Source organism: Callithrix jacchus, chromosome 12 (genome assembly GCF_049354715.1).
Source record: "Callithrix jacchus isolate 240 chromosome 12, calJac240_pri, whole genome shotgun sequence".
NCBI lineage: Eukaryota > Metazoa > Chordata > Mammalia > Primates > Cebidae > Callithrix > Callithrix jacchus.
This window is the reverse complement of record NC_133513.1, coordinates 66,998,111-67,016,046: the sequence shown is the minus strand read 5'-3', so window position 1 is coordinate 67,016,046 and position 17,936 is coordinate 66,998,111. Positions and strand designations below refer to the sequence as shown.

The 17,936-nt window shown below is 38.6% G+C and overlaps 1 protein-coding gene across 11 annotated transcripts in view; it reads right to left on the bottom strand.

Annotated features, from left to right (window-relative positions):
* JMJD1C (jumonji domain containing 1C) overlaps nucleotides 1-17,936 on the bottom strand; it is a 380,550-nt gene that overhangs the window by 309,925 nt on the left and 52,689 nt on the right. For 7 of the 11 annotated variants that reach the window (XM_078345837.1, XM_078345841.1, XM_035268256.3 and 4 more), the window contains exon 1: nucleotides 5,645-6,152. The exons of the other annotated variants lie outside the window; for them this stretch is intronic. Coding sequence is in view for 2 of the 7 variants with exons in the window: in XM_035268256.3 (XP_035124147.1) it covers nucleotides 5,645-5,812 (168 nt within the window). In the remaining 5 variants the exon portion in view is untranslated. Of the gene's footprint in view, nucleotides 1-5,644; nucleotides 6,153-17,936 lie in introns of those variants that run through there. 11 annotated transcript variants of the gene reach the window in all.

Genomic DNA, 17,936 nt, shown 5'->3' with positions numbered 1-17,936 from the left:
ACTTAAAATTTAACCGTTTACTGCTAAAGAGAATCAGATGAGCAGATACCTTCATCAACATTTTCAGGGCAACAAAATCCATTCAAGGGGTTAGTTAAGATAAAAATTAAAGCTTCTCAAAATACTACTAAGATATTATTTGCCTTTTCCATTCATTCTTTCATCAATGTCAGTAGGCTAACTTAAGTATATGTAGTATCAGTGCTAACAGATAACCAGAATGTGTGCCTGTACGGTCTTGTGTTTTAAAAACTTCTGTTTAGTTTTTAATACAGTAAGTGTCAATAGATATAACCAAGAACATCAAGCAAGCAAGGTTTTGAGCTAGTGGCAGTACAAATGGCAAAGTATGGAGAAAGGAAGGCAGGTTCCAATTTAAAGGAAACCAAACAACTGAGTAAATGCCTATATTCAAGATGGAAAAAACATTAAACATGAAGGTGAGACTTCAAATTAAATCTCAAAATGGCAGCCAGTTTCACATGAAGATAATAAATTACACTTTAAACACATTGTATCAAACACAAATATGGGACATTCATGTAAAGCTTCCAAACAGTAGAGATGGCTAATCAAATTGAAGAAAGGCCAATCTTTATTGTAGATTTGTGAGTAATTACGCAGCATAGTACAAGTAAATTCTCCAAAGGAAATAACAAGATTACAACAACAACAACAAACGGTAGGCAAAGGACTGAATTTGAAATACCAAATTAAGAAGATGATAGGAACTGCAGACAGGAAGGAACGAGAAGTAAAAGCTGAAGACTTCAACCATAGGGCTATAGAAATAAAGAGAAAGGGCTCTGAAAGAATATATAACATTACAATTAAAAGGAATTTCTGGTTTTTACTTTGAGTGTCTGTGAATCGCAAACCATTGGGAGAAGCAATTTGGCAGAATACAAAGATAATAGATTTGAAATCAGAAATCTGCATTCAAATGCCTGCCCTGACCCTTAATATCTTGAGTTTTTCATAGGTTGGCACTGTGTCTGGCAAACAGTAGATTGTGAGCTGCTGTTTTTCTACTTAACTATGTATTCTATAATTAAATCAATAGTTCTACAATGTAAGATAAAGATAAATCGACATTTTCATCAATGGGTTTAAGAGAACAAACAATTCTATAAAGTAGCTAGACTATTAAATAAAATATAAATTCTACACAAAAGGATTTTGTCCAATTTGATAATTTCAGACAATGTTTCAACATTAACAATTTAGTAGGCTGGGCATGGTGGCTCACACCTGTAATCCTAGCACTTTTGGAGGCCAAATTGGGCAGATCACCTGAGGTTGGGATTTCAAGACCAGCCTGACCAACATGGAGAAATCCCGTCTCTACTAAAAATATAATATTAGCTGGACGTAGTGATGCATGCCTGTAACCTCAGCTACTCAAAAGGCTGAGGCAGGAAAATTGCTTGAACCTGGGTGGTGGAGGTTGGGATGAGCCTAGATCGTGCCATTGCACTCCAGCCTAGCCAAAAAGAGCAAAACTCCATCTCAAAAAAGAAATTTAGTAAACACCAGTTGTAAAACTGAAAGTATATAATCCTTACAAATTTGTTAGATTACGAATTTTGTATCTAATAAAAGTCTAAAGCCAGACACCATAGCTCATACTTCTAATCCCAACACTGGGAGTCCAACACAGGAGGACTGCTTGAGCCCAGATGTTTGAGACCAGCCTGGGCAACACAGTGAGACTCTATTTCTACAAAAAGTAAAATAAATTAGCCAGGCATGGTGGTTCACACCTGTAGTCCCAGTACTTGTGGGGCTAAGGTGGGAGGATCTCTTGAGCCCAGGAGGTCAAGGCTGCTATAAGCCATAATCATGTCACTGTACTCCAGCCTGGGCAACAGAGTGAGACCCTGTCTTTAAAAAAAAAAAAAAGCCTGCTAAAAACCATACTGGAAAAACTATCTGAAATTAGGCAGACATATGATCACTATCAAATCTCCAAACAAATAAAATCAGCAATATTTGTTGCCATTAAATCTACACCACTAAAATTCATATTCGTATTCAAATAATCCCTCATCCAAACTCTTCCAACTAAACATATTTTGGTATTAAAAATTTATTGGATTTTTATAAAATTAAATATAGTATATTTTTTCCTTTTTTTTTTTTTTTTTTTTTTTTTGAGACAGAGTCTCACTCTCTCACTCTGTTGCCCAGGCAAGAAGGGCAGTGGCATGATCATGGCTCAACGCACCCCTGACCTCTCAGGTTCAAGCCATCCTCCCACCTCAATACCCAAAGGATCTAGGACCACAGGTACACGCCACCATGCCTGGCTACTTTTTTGTATTTTTAGTAGAGACGGGATTTGACCATGTTTCCCAGGCTGGTCTTGAACTGCTCAGCTTAAGTGATCTGCCTGCCTTGGCCTCCCAAAGTGCTGGGATTATAAATGTGAGCCACCGCACCTGGCCTATAGCATATATTATGGTAGTTGATTATGGTAATAAAGTACAAGTCCTAGGCAATATATAACACCTCTGAAGGATTTAGAACAGAACCCTAAAAGTTAAGCACATTAATATCACTATAATCCCTGGCTGAAAAAATAAAATTCTAATTTTACTTTATTAGTATCAAATTATATATGTTCATATTAGACAAGAAATATGTTTGCTAACATGGCGTGATAAAAATAATTTAACTTCAAAGATATCCATGTCCTAATCCCAGGAACCTATAACTGTTACATTACAAGGAGAATTAAGGTTTACATGGAATTACAGTTGTTAACAGACAGCAAGATTCTCCTGGATTATGTCAACTGGCCCAGTGTAATCACCAGGGCACTTAAAAGTGTAAGAGGAAAGCAGGAGAGTCAGAAGGAGATAGTAGGGAAAAATGGTGAGATACAACTTGGTTGGCTTTTAACAGGGAGAAAGGGGGCCATGAGTCAAGGAATGTGGATAGCTTCTAAAAACTAGAAAAGAAAATGGACCTCTCCTAGAATAAACAGTGTTGCCACAACCTTGATTTTAGCCCAGCAAGATCCATGTCTTCTCTGTGATCTCTAGAACTGCAAAATAATAAGCATATATCATTTAAACCACCAAGGTTACGTTAATTATTTAAAACTGATAGAAATTTAATGCACATGCCAATTCCTCATACATAAGACCCATAATAAGAATAACTGACTATCTTTGAGATACGGTATTCTCTCAACTACTTTCAAGTTCTTATTGTTATCCTTCCAAATCACGTACCATGGGTGTATCTAAGCCAGGACTTCTAACATACTTATAGGTTTTTAATTATATGTATTTGTAGCTTTAAAAAAAATCGCAAACTAGCCTATTCAACATTTTTCATATAATTTCATTTTATACACACACACACACACACACACACACACACACGCTTAAATTTAGAGACAGGGTCTCACTCTGTTGCCCAGGCTGGAATGCAGTGGCATAATTTGGCTCACTGCAGTCGCAACCTCACTGCATTCAGGTGATCCTCCCACCTCAGCCTCCCCAATAGCTGGGACCACAGGCATGCACCACTATACCCGGCTAATTTCTGTATTTTTTGTAGAGACAGGGTTTCACCATGTTGCCCAGGCTGGTCTCAAACTCTTGCACTCAAGTATCTTCTCACACCAGTCTCCTAAAGTGTTGGGATTGCAGGCATGACCCACTGCACCCAGCCTAATTTCATGTAACTTAAAATCCACTCTGCAGTAACAAAAGTCCAACAGGAATATTACATTATGTTAATGCCAAACTGTCCCAAGTTTCATATAAGATGTGAATGTAAGAAAGTTTGGAAATAAATCTAAAATAGTAAAGAAAGCTTAAAAAAACTAAATTAGTAATATTCAAATTTTCAAATAAAGACTTAAAGGAAAATTTATCAAGGGTTCACACATAGTTATGGTTCAACATACATTTTTCTTTTTTTTGATAAAATTTAGGTAGAGTGAAACGCAAAGATAGTGTCAATTCACTAAGTTTTGGCAAATATATATACCTGTGTAACCAACAATCAGGATAGAAAACATTTCCATCACCTGAAGAACTCTTTCCTATTCTTTCCAGTCAATCCCCACCATCCACAGATAATTTATTCTTTAATACCCAGCTTAATACCTTACCATTTACTAACATGTAAACCCACTCTTTACATTAAGTCATTTATATATACATACATTTCTTTTCTTTTCTTTTCTTTTCTTTTCTTTTTTTAGAGATATGGGTCTCACCTATGTTGCCCAGGCTAAACCCCAAGTCAAACAAAATACAAGTAGTTACTGAATTGACTGCCATAATTTCTAGAACCTTTAACATCAACCATTAAGAAAGATTATACGTTTTTGTACAAAAATAAACAGCCAAAACCTTCAAAACTACCTCTCTTCTGCTTATTTCCTTTTAGAAACACCTGTTAGCAAAACACACCTATTCTGCAATATCGAATCAACATTAATACAAACCACATTAGCCATATCATTGACTACAGTGATGACAACCCATACAAAAACACCCTCGGAAACTACTAAAATAGGTAGTTTAAAAAAATATTAGGTAGGTACCCGTACAGACATTACAGTGAATTTGGAATTTTAAGTCTGCATGCAAGCAAAGGGAAAAAGTTTTTCCTAAATTTGAAATTTTCAGTGAAAAAGTAAGTGGCTCAGGACACCGTAACTAAATTTCATAGATAATGTATTCATAAATCAACCTTGGGAAGTCTAGTCTACGTCTTGCCTCTACTCCGCCCCTTACCTTCAAAGGGTCCCTCAGTGAGAATGCACTTGGAACACAATAGAGCATATTCCAGCTCAAAATCATGCACATATCTACACTACTCAAAGAAAACACTGACAATGACACATGTAAGGAAAAGAAAGCAAAAAAAAAAAAAAAAAGAGATGCTACTTTCTGCATATTTAACATTTTAATTAACATTTTTCTTATTTAAAATCGTCTAAAACCCAGAAACATCTTGACTCCAAAGCACTATACGTTTCTAACAAAAAAAAGCACATTGGGAACAGAGAGATTACCCTCCATATCAAATACTTTCATTTTTATCATTTCCGGTTAGTAAGTCAAGTTATCTATTAAGTGAAGGATGAATCTCGGCACAGCCAAAGCCACGACCTCTGCCTCTAAAACACATAGGAATCTCCGGGCTGTATGGGAATGTCTTTTTCCTTTTCTCCCTCCCCTTCAGCAATCTTACAGGATAAGTTTTAAGTCTTGAGCTACAGCACTATGAAGACTTTTCCAAGAAAAGAGATGCCAGGGAAGCTAGCCATCTACCGCCAGCAGTGGTCCGCTCCCTACCCCACCTGCCCGCGCGGCGCCCGGCTCGCAGCTCCGCCTTTCGCGGAGGTCTCCGCGGTCGCCCAGGCGCCACAGCGGGGAGCCGCGGTCGACTCCTCCGGGATGGGGGCCAGAAAGACCTCCGTGGTTGACCCAGGAGACCAGCTCGCACACTGCCTCCGCAAGGGAAGCCACTCGTAGAGAGGCAGGACCTGGGCAAGGGCTGCGGGTAAACGCGCGGAGGGCTCGACAGAGGGGCGTGACGGCCAGTTGGCTGGGTTGAGCCAGGTGCCACAGGGAAGCCCTCAAAGTACTGGTGGTGCGGGCGCTCGCTCTCTTACCGCTAGGTCCGGATTGCGGCTGTCCCTGTGTGACACGGCTCGGATGACCCCCGCTCGCCAGCTTCGCCAGCCGCGTCCGCTCTCCCAGCGCTCCTGACGCGCCTCGTCGCCGACCGCTACGCACAGGAACCGCTTCCCCACCAGCTCCGGCCGCGTCTCCACCGCCATAACTGTCGCTGCCGAAGCGGCCGCTGCCTCCTCCAGTGCGAGGGAACCGATGAGACCTCGCTCTTACCGGCCGCCCATGCTGAGGAGAGCGGACCGGGGCACGACAGCGGTTCCGCGAAAGAGCGCAGACTCCGGGCGCACTGGCCCCTCTGCCCAGGACACAGCGACCTCGGTCCCTCCCCCAAACACTCCTCTGGACTCCCAGATTCGCAGCCTTGGACAACAGCGCCACACAAAAAAACTGACAGAAATCTCTAAGCGTATAACGCCCCACACAGCCGAGCCGAGCCGCCGCCGTCGCTACCGTGCCGCGGCCAGTACTGCTACGTCTCCCTCCTCCAGCAGGGGCGGCGCGCGGCGCCGCGCGTCTCCTTCCGCCGGCGCGGGCGGGGCAGGAGCCGCGGGAGGGTCGGCGGAACCACCGCAGACTGAAAGTAGTGCCCGGCCCGGCGGCGGCGGCGGCGGCTCAGGGACCAAGGAATGAAGAGGGCCGCGTGGAAGTCAGCGACAGCTATTCAAAGCTTTTGGGAGTCTACCTTTCTATTCGTTGCTCCCCCAGAGGTGAAGGTGAGGGGAAAGTGAAGTGTATTGGTTCCACTTGGATCACAAAATAAACTCCAAGGTTGACGCCTCACCGCCGGCGCAATGCTGTTCAGAGCACACGGGTCCTGCCGCTTGACTTAGCCTGAATTAGCAGTACCAGCAGCAGAGCAGGACAACACTTATACTGAAATCTAAGTCCCAAAGTCACAGCAGAACCAGCCGTTCATGACTTCAAGGGAAAACGAAGGGGAAATGTCATTCTTTCATTCTTCTCATCTGCGGCTATACTAATTACATGTTTAAGCTATTCAGAGATTTAAATTCGTCACTGCTTTATTATAAGAACAGCAAATGCTCCGTGGCGGGCCCTTGTCAACGTCCTGAAATTTCACAAACCGTGTCTGCGCCAATCTTGGTACTTTTAGTACTAGTACGTAGCTCAAACACACTGATCAGATAATAATAGCAGAGAAAATCCCCGGATTCAGTTATTAGAAAATACCATGGAAAGAAAATAATTTTAGCCAATCACAGTTCAAGAAAATAAATTATATTTGTTTCCCATCCAATTACAATAGGACTTCCTAACCCACACATACACACAGATCTCTAACTCTAAACAATCACTCTTCTTTAAACAACTTCTTTGTTACAAATCAAACCTCCCTACGAATGTCAGTGAGGAGTTCGATTTCAGGCACACTTTATACTGCTTTTTTATACGTAGTTTTAAAAATCTCAGTTGTGGTTTTTCAGTGGCATTGGTGGTTACAGTCAACTTCAAAATTCTTCTAGTCGAATAAAATATTCTAAATTTCAGTTTCTTAGAGATTTTCCTGAACCTCTACTAAAAAAAAAGTTAACAGAGTTTACACTAGTAATCCAAATGTTTAAAATAAACATAAAGCTTTTATCTGTTTTCTCTTGAACACTCAAGCTGGGCAGTTTGAAGTGCAGAAACATGACCACCACTAACAGGTTAGAAACCAAACTTATAAGGAAGATGGATTTCAATAATCATGATCAAATTTTGCTAATCTAAAGACAAAACGTAGAACTGTAATAAAAAAGGCAAAACATATCGAAAAATGCATATTGGCAAGTTGAGAGAAAAACTTAATTTTCCTTGGGCAATTTTATTTCCAAGTCCACTTTTTCATTGTACACTGTGTAATACTTAGCAAATTATCTTAAGAATCACAGGTGAAGATGTCTAAGCCCCAAAGTCAATGTAGATTAAGAAGCCAGTGAAGTGACTTGGTGACAATAACCCAACATATGTAAGGATAAAACAGCAGGGAGGATCAACATCCAGATACCAAGTCATTAATGATCTGCTTTATGATCATGGGCATGATGCAACTGTAAAAATGCAAAAATGTCTGAATCCTAATTTTCAGTGACATCCAAGGGGCAATTGAAAAATACAAATGAAGTCATTTGAGAAAAACATGCAAATTCAACAGTTATTACATAAATCTCACTCACCAAATTACATTCTTAAGAGTAAAGGTTGCTGGCTGCCTTACATAGAACTGCCAGCTGTTATCAATTTTGTAGGCAAACAGCTCTAAATGGGCCCCTAGGAACTCCCACTACATGTTGAATTCCAGTATTTTCAGTCATCTGAAAAGCACATAATCCAACAAATCAATCAAAACATTTCATGCATAGAAACAAAGTTTTTCAGGAGGGCATATGTCACCATATTTTTCATCAAATATGTTAATATTCTTAGAACAATAGTCCAAATTTTGTTCTGCTAATACCCTGACTACAGCCAATGCCTAGAGTTTACACTAATTTGTGGATATTTTGTTGTTGGAAAAACTTAAAGTACATTTTTTTAAATGTAGAATAAAAAGTACTTAAAGATGTTTTGTTTATTTGCTGGTGTTTTTTGCTTTGTTTGTAGCAAGGACTATTTGTATTATTTTATTTTTGCCAGGAAATCATAACTTTTTAAATAACAAGGAATTTAACATTGTTTTCAAGTTGGTTTTGAAACTTTAGAATATTTGTTTCTTAAGTTAATGTTTTCCTACCTTCTTTACTTCCATAAAGATACTCGGAAACAGAAGAGTAATGGTATTTGTTTTCATTATACAGGCAAAAAGAATGACAGTGAAGTACATAAAAGAACTAAGTTTACTTACAGAAGCTGAAAATTAGAAATATAAATAAGATTTTCTGGTCTTTCCATCCTCACATGTAAATACGTGCATTAAATACACCTATACAGACATCAATTCAGGCAAACCTCATACATCAAATACCTTAATCTACACCAAAGATTGGGAGATTTGATTTTTTTCCTTTTTAGAAATTCACAAAAATTTTTTCATAAAAACACTTTCAGCTGGGTGGTGGCATGTGCCTGCTATCCCAGCTTCTCTGGAGGTTGAAACTGGAGGATCTCTTGAGCCCAGGACTTCTAGTTCAGGCTGGGCAACATGATGAGACCCTGTCTCTTCAAAACATTTTTAAAATTACAAAACAACAAACTATTTCGTTTGTTTAAACAAAAACTGACTTAAAAAGGAAGAAAATGTATTCACTACAATGATAAGAACCATAATTATCTACTTAATTATTAGTGATTAACCGTTCATGAAGTTTAGTTTGAATAAGCAAAAGCCTAGTAGTTACAGGTTTTTTACTTTTTGACTTGGCATAATTGTGGAAAGGGTCAATCATCTGCTGTCATACATACTACTATTTTATGCCACCATACATGTCTACTTTAAATATCACAGATATAACTCAGACAGATAAAAAGTTTAATATGTCTTTTGTAATATTAGCCACCATGTATAGAACACTTACTACGTGTCAGATGGTACACTAACACGTAGTACACACGTAATCTCACATTGAGGATGAGGAAAATGAGGTTTAGAGATGTTTAGTAACTTTAGTAACTTGCCTAAGAATACACATTAAGAAATTGGTTTTCAAAACCAGCTCTTGTGATAACAAAGGCTCCATGCTATTAACTATTATACTAAAAAGTCACTTAAAAGAAACCTGAAGATCAGTTTTCAAGTTGTTTCATCCTTATTTACATTTTACTTATATTGATGTGTTCTCTATTTATTTAGCACTATACTATGTGGGTCACATCCTGCAAGGTTCTGGAGATACGACCTTTATCCTTCAGAAGCTCACAGTCTATCTGGAAAGACAGACAATAGAAATGCTTTGGTTTACTTATTTTAGGAACTATCAATGGAATTGCAGCCAAATTTAATGCATTTTAACAAATATTTTTCAAATCTATTATAACTTGAAGGCTTTTATTAATTGTCAAATGTAAATAATGGACTGAGTTTATGCAGTCTTAGATTATAGATATAGCTAAGAATCATGTAAGCCACTATTAAAATTATGGAAACCAAGAGTTTTGACTGAATTATGCATGTGGAAGACCAAGAATAAATGGACTATAAATTTGTTACCATGTCTTTTTTAATTAAACCTTAATTTGTATTTAGGGTTGTATACCCTAAGCATTTATTTAAAATGAATTCCTCAATCACATTTCTGATAATGATAAATTAACTCAAAAATCAAAATATCACTTCTTCAAGGAAACCATCCCTGATTCTAAGTAGGATTCCCCAATAACAGATGTTTAAAACATGCCTTGTCTTAGTACTACCACAAATGTACTTATACCATTTATTGTATAATTGATCATTTATATTTTTTCCCTTTACAGGATATATAAGCTCCATAAGGCATCTTTGTCTTCTTCATACCTATACTCCCAGCAGTTACTAGCCCTTGCTGAGAGACGATAATACATGTTACAGCATGAATTAATGAATGAATACAGCAAAATGTACCTTTTTCTAAATCTAACCCAACTAAGAAGAACTTAGAATCTCAAACATAAATAAGAGTTCTTGTTCTTGCTACAGGGTTATTCATCCTCTTTAAAATAATGTCATATGTTATTTCATTTCATCATGGAGGTACAATGTTAAGCCTTTGAAAACATGCTTCAACAGAAAAGCAAAGTTTTCCCTGGGAAAATTTCTAAAGAATAGATACAGAGGAAGAGTTACAATTCACAAGAAAAACACTCATTTCGTTACAAAACTACCAATTTAATACAAACCCAAAAATGATCCTATGAGTATATATTCAAAACACTAGTCTATTCTTAGTCTTCTAAAAAGAACAGTCTCAAATAACATCCTTGATGGAGCCAATATACAAACATAACTTTCTGACCACCTTCTTGACACCATGGAAGGAGGGAAAGAGCACAAAGAAAGGAAGATAGAAAAGAAGAAATGAAGGAAGAAGTGAAGCAATCTCTCTATTGTGCCTTCTAATTGTACATTATATACATCTATTATCCAGTTTCCAGTTTAAATTCTGGCTGCACAGGAACCTACCACTTCAAAATTTCTCTTCTCTATTAAAAATGAGACAAGGTTGATTCTGAATGATTAAAAATTAAAAATTTAGAAAGAATACACAAAGCATTAGAAAATTCCTTATCTGCTGAGTGAGGAACTACAAGAAATAAAGAAATGGAAAGTTGCCACTGGGCACACAGTAAGCGTGTTCCTGGGATGTCCCATAGCACTTTTTCTCTGTTTATCATCCCTCTCATAAATGCTCTAACTATTAACTACCATTAAAATATGCAAGCTTGCACTCTGCAAACAGGTTAAGTTCCAAAAGGGTCGTGTTCCTATTAATCTTACAAGCTTTCACTATTGTTACAAGTTAATAGAAGCAGAGTAAAAGTCAGTCTTCTGTTTATATACATGAAAGTTCATTAAGTAAAAGAGGTTCTAAACTTGTATTAAAACTACAAATAAAGGAAAGCCAATGTAAAATCTAAACTAAAAAGTAATACTAATTCAAAATTTCAGCATGCTAACCATATACTCCCCATCTATGTTCTTCTCCACCAATGAAGCTAGGTATTATATAATGAAGGAACTTTATGATCATGGATACACATAATTCAGCAAGCAAAGTACACTTTCCTGTCACATGTAGGTTCAAACCCCCAAAATGTTAAAGGATTGACAAAAGTAATCTTGCTTAGCAAAACGAATATTGTTAGTCAGAAAGACTTCACTATTTGTTATTTCTCAAAGGTCTCACAGAATATATACACATCAATGCTTAATACTAATATTACTACATACTAATTAATTACTAATATAAATACTAATATAATACAAACCAAAGTACTTCCCAATTAAATAACACTTTTTAAACATCACTGTAAACTCCTTCTTTCCTCTGCTCTCCACATTTGCTCATAAAACCATTATATCTAAACGAGTAAGTCAGGCACAGCAGCTCTAGCCTGTAATACCAGCACACTGGGAGGCTAACAGGGACAGATCATCTGAGGTCAGGAGTTCAAGATCAGCCTGTTCATCATGGTAAAATGCCTTCTCTACTAAAAATACAAAAATTAGCTGGGCATGGTGCACATAGCTGTAGGGAAGCAGAGGCTTCAGTGGACTGAGATTGTGCCACTGCACTGAACTGCAACCTGGGTGATAGAAGGAGACTCGGTCTCAAAAAAAAAAAAAAAAAAGCAAACCCAAACAAATAGTCTATCAAAACTAATTTGAAAAGGAAGAATTTTTGTGATGCTCTATTACAAATAAACTTCTGAACTGACACTTTTTTAACCTTATATACCTTTATATTCATCTATGATAGATAAAAATCCTATCTCAACTATTATATATTAATATATAATAATTTCAACTATTCTAGCTACAAAAAATTATCTTAAAAGCAATTGCTTGATTTGCTTTTATATCTAACCTTGCATGGATGCTTCTTTACCCCATGTGCAATTTCTTTTTATTTATTTTTGAGACACAATCTCGCTGTGTTGCCCAGGTTGGAGTGCAATGGCACTATCTCAGCTCACTGCAACCTCTGCCTCCCGAGTAGTTTGGATTAAAGGCATGCGCCACCACGCCCGGCTAATTTTTGTATTTTTAGTAGAGATAGGGTTTTATCACATTGGCCAGGCTGCTCTCGAACTCCTGACCTCAAGTGATCTGCCCACCTCAGCCTCCTCCCAAAGTGCTGGGATTACAGGGATGAGCCACCATGACCAGCCTGCAATTTCGTTTAATAGTCACAAGTTTTAAAATTTCATATATAGCCAAATATGCTACTATCTTTACGTTGCAGCATGAAGGCATGCTTTAAAAATACTCCATGTAGGTATTATTTGGTATTTTAAGAATTTTATAATTCAATTTTTTTTTTGAGACAGAATCTTGCTCTGTCACCAGGCTGAAGTGGCATGACCTCAGCTCACTGCAACCTCCACATCCTGGGTTCAAGTGATTTTCCTGCCTCAGCTTCCTCAATAGCTGGGACTACAGGCACACGCCACCATGCCCAGCTAATTTTTGTATTTTTAGTAGAAACGTGGTTTCGCCATGTTGGCCAGGATGGTCTTGATCTCTTGAGATTGTGATCCACCCGCCTTGGCCTCCCAAAGTGCTAGGATTACAGGTATGAGCCACTGCACCCAGCCTAATTCAAATTTTTATAATAAAACTTTTTTTTTTTTTCAGACGGAGTTTCGCTGTTGTTACCCAGACTGGAGTGCAATGGCACGATCTCGGCTCACTGCAACCTCCGCCTTCTGGGTTCAAGCAATTCTCCTGCCTCAGCCTCCCGAGTAGCTGGGACTACAGGTGCGCACCACCATGCCCAGCTAATTTTTGTATTTTTAGTAGAGACGGGGTTTCACCTTGTTGACCAGGATGGTCTCGATCTCTTGACCTCGTGATCCACCCGCCTCAGCCTCCCAAAGTGCTGGGATTATAGGCGTGAGCCATCACGCCCGGCCTAATAAAACTTTTAAATCTGTTAATGTATCCGTTAATTATAAAAGAAATACAAAATAGAGATATAATACTTCCTATAAAACTAATAAAGATGAAAAAGAAAAAACACAAAGTAGGGCAAGGATATAGTAAAACAAATACTCTGTTGTAGAAGTAATACACATTCGGTTAAAAAAAAACTTTTTTTTTTTTCTTTTGAGACACAGTCTCACTCTGTCAACCAGGCTGGAGTGCAGTGGTGCAATCTTGGCTCACTGCAACCTCTGCCTCCCAAGTTCAAGTGATTCTCCTGCCTCAGCCTCCCAAGTAGCTGGGATTACAGGCACGTACCACCATTCTGGCTAATTTTTGTATTTTTTCAGTAGAGACGAGGTTTCACCATGTTGGCCAGGCTGGTCCCCAACTCCTGACCTCAAGTGCTCCTCTCACCTCAGCCTCCCAAAGTGCTGGGATTACAGGCATAAGCCACTGCGCCCAGCCAGGTAAAAAAAACTTCTGGGAATTACAGTTCACTTATTGCATAGAAACTGGACTTGGCTTTACATTCTTAATATACTTTTACTTTTCCTCAATATATAAACTTATTCCCTTGAATCTGAATTTTCTTTCACTACTTAAATCATTTATGTGTATCTGGTAAAAATCATGACCAAATTTTTGTTGGACTGTATACAGTAAATTGAAATACACACTTGGTATACCCCCCAAAAAAAAAAAAAAAAAACTTCTGGGATGCAATCTGATCATCTTTATTGAGAACAGCCTTAAACAAATCATACCACTTGACTCAGTAATCCCACTCCTTGGAAATCACCCTCAGTGAACAGACTAAGGATAACAAAATATGGGGAAAGTACGTTATATGCTTTGGTCAGCTAATGGCTGAGAGTTTCTCCTCAATTGCTAAAATGAGTGGGAGTGGAAGAGTGCTTATAAAGCAGGCAGCTGTGAAGAAGAGTGTTTTAGGATGAGAGAGACATATACTTGAATCCTGAACAAATTTTATCAAAGGACGGAGATGAAATAGAAATTTAAAAACAAATTTTTTTTTGAGACAGGGTGTCCCTCTTGTCACTCATGCTGGAATACAGTGGTGAAATCATGACTCACTGCAGCCTTAACCTCCCGGGCTCAAGCGAACCCCCGGCCTCAGCCTCCCAAGTAGCTGGGACCACAGGCACGTACTACCATGCCCAGCTCGTATTTTTTATTTTTTTGTAGACACGGGGGTCTGACTATTTTGCTAGGCTTGTCTCGAATTCTGACTTTAGACAAACCTCTAGCCTCAGCCTCCCAAAGTGCTGGGATTACAGACATGAGCCACCATGCTCAGCCCAAAACAATTCGTTAAAGGGAGCAAAATAAAATCGAAGAGAAGACCGAAGGTAATGGGGTCAAAAGACCCAAATGATGTAGTCCAGTCAGCCTACTCTCAAATGATTAAAAAGAATGAGAAATAATGTAATAAGGAAAATGTGACAAATTGTTAAATGAACAAATTACAGCAAATCTAATGAATGCTGATAGAAGTTGGAATAGTGCTTACCCACAGGACTGGGTAGTATTGACTATGAAGCGGTATGAAGGTGCTGGAAATCCCCTATATCTTCATCATATAGAGCTGGTTAAACCAGTATAAAATATAAAGATAAATCATGATTCTAAACATAATTATTTATCCTTTCCTTTATAGTTGTAATTAAAAATTACATCATTATTACCTGCAACATATATAGAGTTATTATTTCTCCCTCATATGTTCAGTTCCATTAGGAGTACATTTATGAACCCTGGACAGCTAAGGATACTCTCCATTTTACAAATTTGTTTTATGCTTTAAAAAAAAATCTGTCTGAAAACATACTTCCTGGAGGGAACAGAAATAGCCTTCAATTTGGTCTACATTATCACCAGTGAAAACTATGTTTTACTCAGTAAGGAAGACCTAATTCCATGAAAATAATTAACTCTACCTTAAAAAGTTCAGGTACGACCGGGAGTGGTGGCTCAAGCCTGTAATCCCAGCACTTTGGGAGGCCGAGGCAGGTGGATCACAAGGTAGAGAGATCGAGACTATCTTGGTCAACATGGTGAGACCCCGTCTCTACTAAAAATACAAAAAATTAGCTGAGCGTGGTGGCGCGTGCCTGTAATCCCAGCTACTCAGGAGGCTGAGGCAGGAGGATTGCCTGAACCCAGGAGGCAGAGGTTGCAGTGAGCCGAGATCGCGCCATTGCACTTCAGCCTGGGTAACAAGAGCGAAACTCCATCTCAAAAAAAAAAAAAAAAAAGTTCAGAAACTTGTCATAATGGCTCTCAAAGATATTCCTTTTAATATAGGAAATGAAAACACTTCCTAATAAATTCCTGCAAAATTAGATGATACTGTATGTACTTCTGAGGGACAGACAGGAAAGTATTCTGAGACCAAAACAATAGAGTAGACATCTACTCTGGGAGTACCAGGATTATCAAGAATAGAGGAAAACAGAGCCTGCCTAAGACTAATACTGGTCTAGGACAAAAGAGAAAGTTCAACTCCTACCACCACAAAGCTAACCAGTATCCAAGGCCCCATGCCCACCACAACAATACAAACCAACTCCAAGTAATACTAAGTAAGAACATTCTACTATTAGAGAAGTAGCAAACAGAGACTCACTGTGAAGTTCAGGTGCATAGGTAAGGCTAAGAGGTAAATATGGAGTAAAAACATTGGTCAAAACTTTCCAGCAAATCAACCCCCATCTTAAGTACTAGGTGATAATAGAAAAATTTAAAGCTGATAATGGGCTGGTAGCAGTGGTTCATGCCTATAATCCCAGCACTTTGGGAGCCTGAGGCAATGGATCACTTAAGGTCAGGAGTTTGAGATCAGCCTGGCCAACATGGTGAAACCCAATCTCTACTAAAAATATAAAAAATTAGCCAGGCATGGTGGCAGGTGCCTGTAATCCCAGCTACTCAGGAGGCTGAGGTAGAACAATCACTTGAACCTGGTAGGCAGAGGTTGCAGTGAACCAAGATTGTGCCAGTGCACTCCAGCCTGGGTGACAGAATGAGACTCTGTCTCAAAATTAATTAATTAATTAATTAAAAGTTGATAATGCACTGAAGGTACAATAAAAAACAAATTCTTATCAACTCCAGGCAAGACTAATTCAACTCTCCATGCTAACATCTTAGCAGAACAAGAGTCATGACAAATTCTCAGCATAAATACGATTTACCACAAATAATAGCTGGCATTCAATCAAAACTTATATAGACTGGACAGAGTAGCTCACATCTATAATCCCAATGTTTTGGAAGACAAGAGAATCGACTCTTTAGTCAAGAGTCGATTAGCCTGGGCAACATAGTGTGACCCTGTCTCCACAAAAATGTTTTTTTAATTACCCAATCATGGTGGTGTGCATATGCAGCCCCTGCTACTTGGGAGGCTGAATCAAGAGGATTCCTTGTTTCCAGAAGAGCAAGGCTGTAATGAGTCACGATCACACCACCGTACTCCAGCCTGGGTGACAGAGCAAACCTGTGTTTCTAAAATAAGTAGACAAACAAAATTTTAAAATTAAATTTAAAACATTTTTTAAAAGACCAGGCATGGTGGCTCACAGCTGTAATCACAGCACTTTGGGAGGCTGAGGCAAGAGGATCACTTGAGGCCAGTAGATCAAAGCAGCAGAAAGAAATCTCTGGATGAGGAGGGGAAAATATGCAAACTACCAATAAAAGGAATGAGAAAGGTGATATCACTACAGATTCTACAAATATTATAAGGATAAAAGAGAAAGTATAAAAAACTTTATACAAAAAAACTCAACAATTTACATGAAACAGACCAATTGCTGAGACACAAACTGCAGAGCTCTCTCAAAAAGACACAGGCTGGTCCGGCATGGTGGCTCATGCCTATAATCCCAGCACTTTGGGAGGCCGAGGCAGGTGGATCACGAGGTCAAGAGATCGAGACCGTCCTGGTCAACATGGTGAAACCCCGTCTCTACTAAAAATACAAAAATCAGCTGGGCATGGTGGCACACGCCAGTAGTCCCAGCTACTCGGGAGGCTGAGGTAGGAGAACTGCTTGAACCCAGGAGACAGAGGTTGTAGTGAGCCGAGATCACACCATTGCACTCCAGCCTAGGTAACAAGAGCAAAACTCCGTCTCAAAAAAAAAAAAAAAAAAGACACCGACTGAAGATCTAAAATGGAGAGCTATACCATGTCCATGCATCATAAGACTCAGTGTTAATACGATTTTAATTCTCTTCAAATTGATATGCAAATTTAAAGCAATACCAATCAAAATGACAATATTACAATATTAATTTTTTTTTGTTGACACCAACAAGCTGATTCTAAACCCAAATAAGGTAAGATGAAGGAACTAAAACAGCCAAAATAATTTCAGAAAGAAAAAATGAGAAGACTCATACTATCTTAAGACTTACTATATAGCTTGAGTAATCAATTCAGCATAATGTTAGCAAAAAGATACATAGATGAACAGAACAAAATAAGAGAGTCTAGAAATAGACCCATACTTATACGGTCATTGATTTTTCAATAAAGGTACAAATGCAATTCAACAGAGAAAGGATGGTCTCTTCAACAAATGGTACTGGAATAGTTTGTCATCCATTATGTCAAAAAAAAAATGAACCTCGACCCATACTTTGCAACATATACTGAACTCAAAATGGAACATAGCTCTCAAT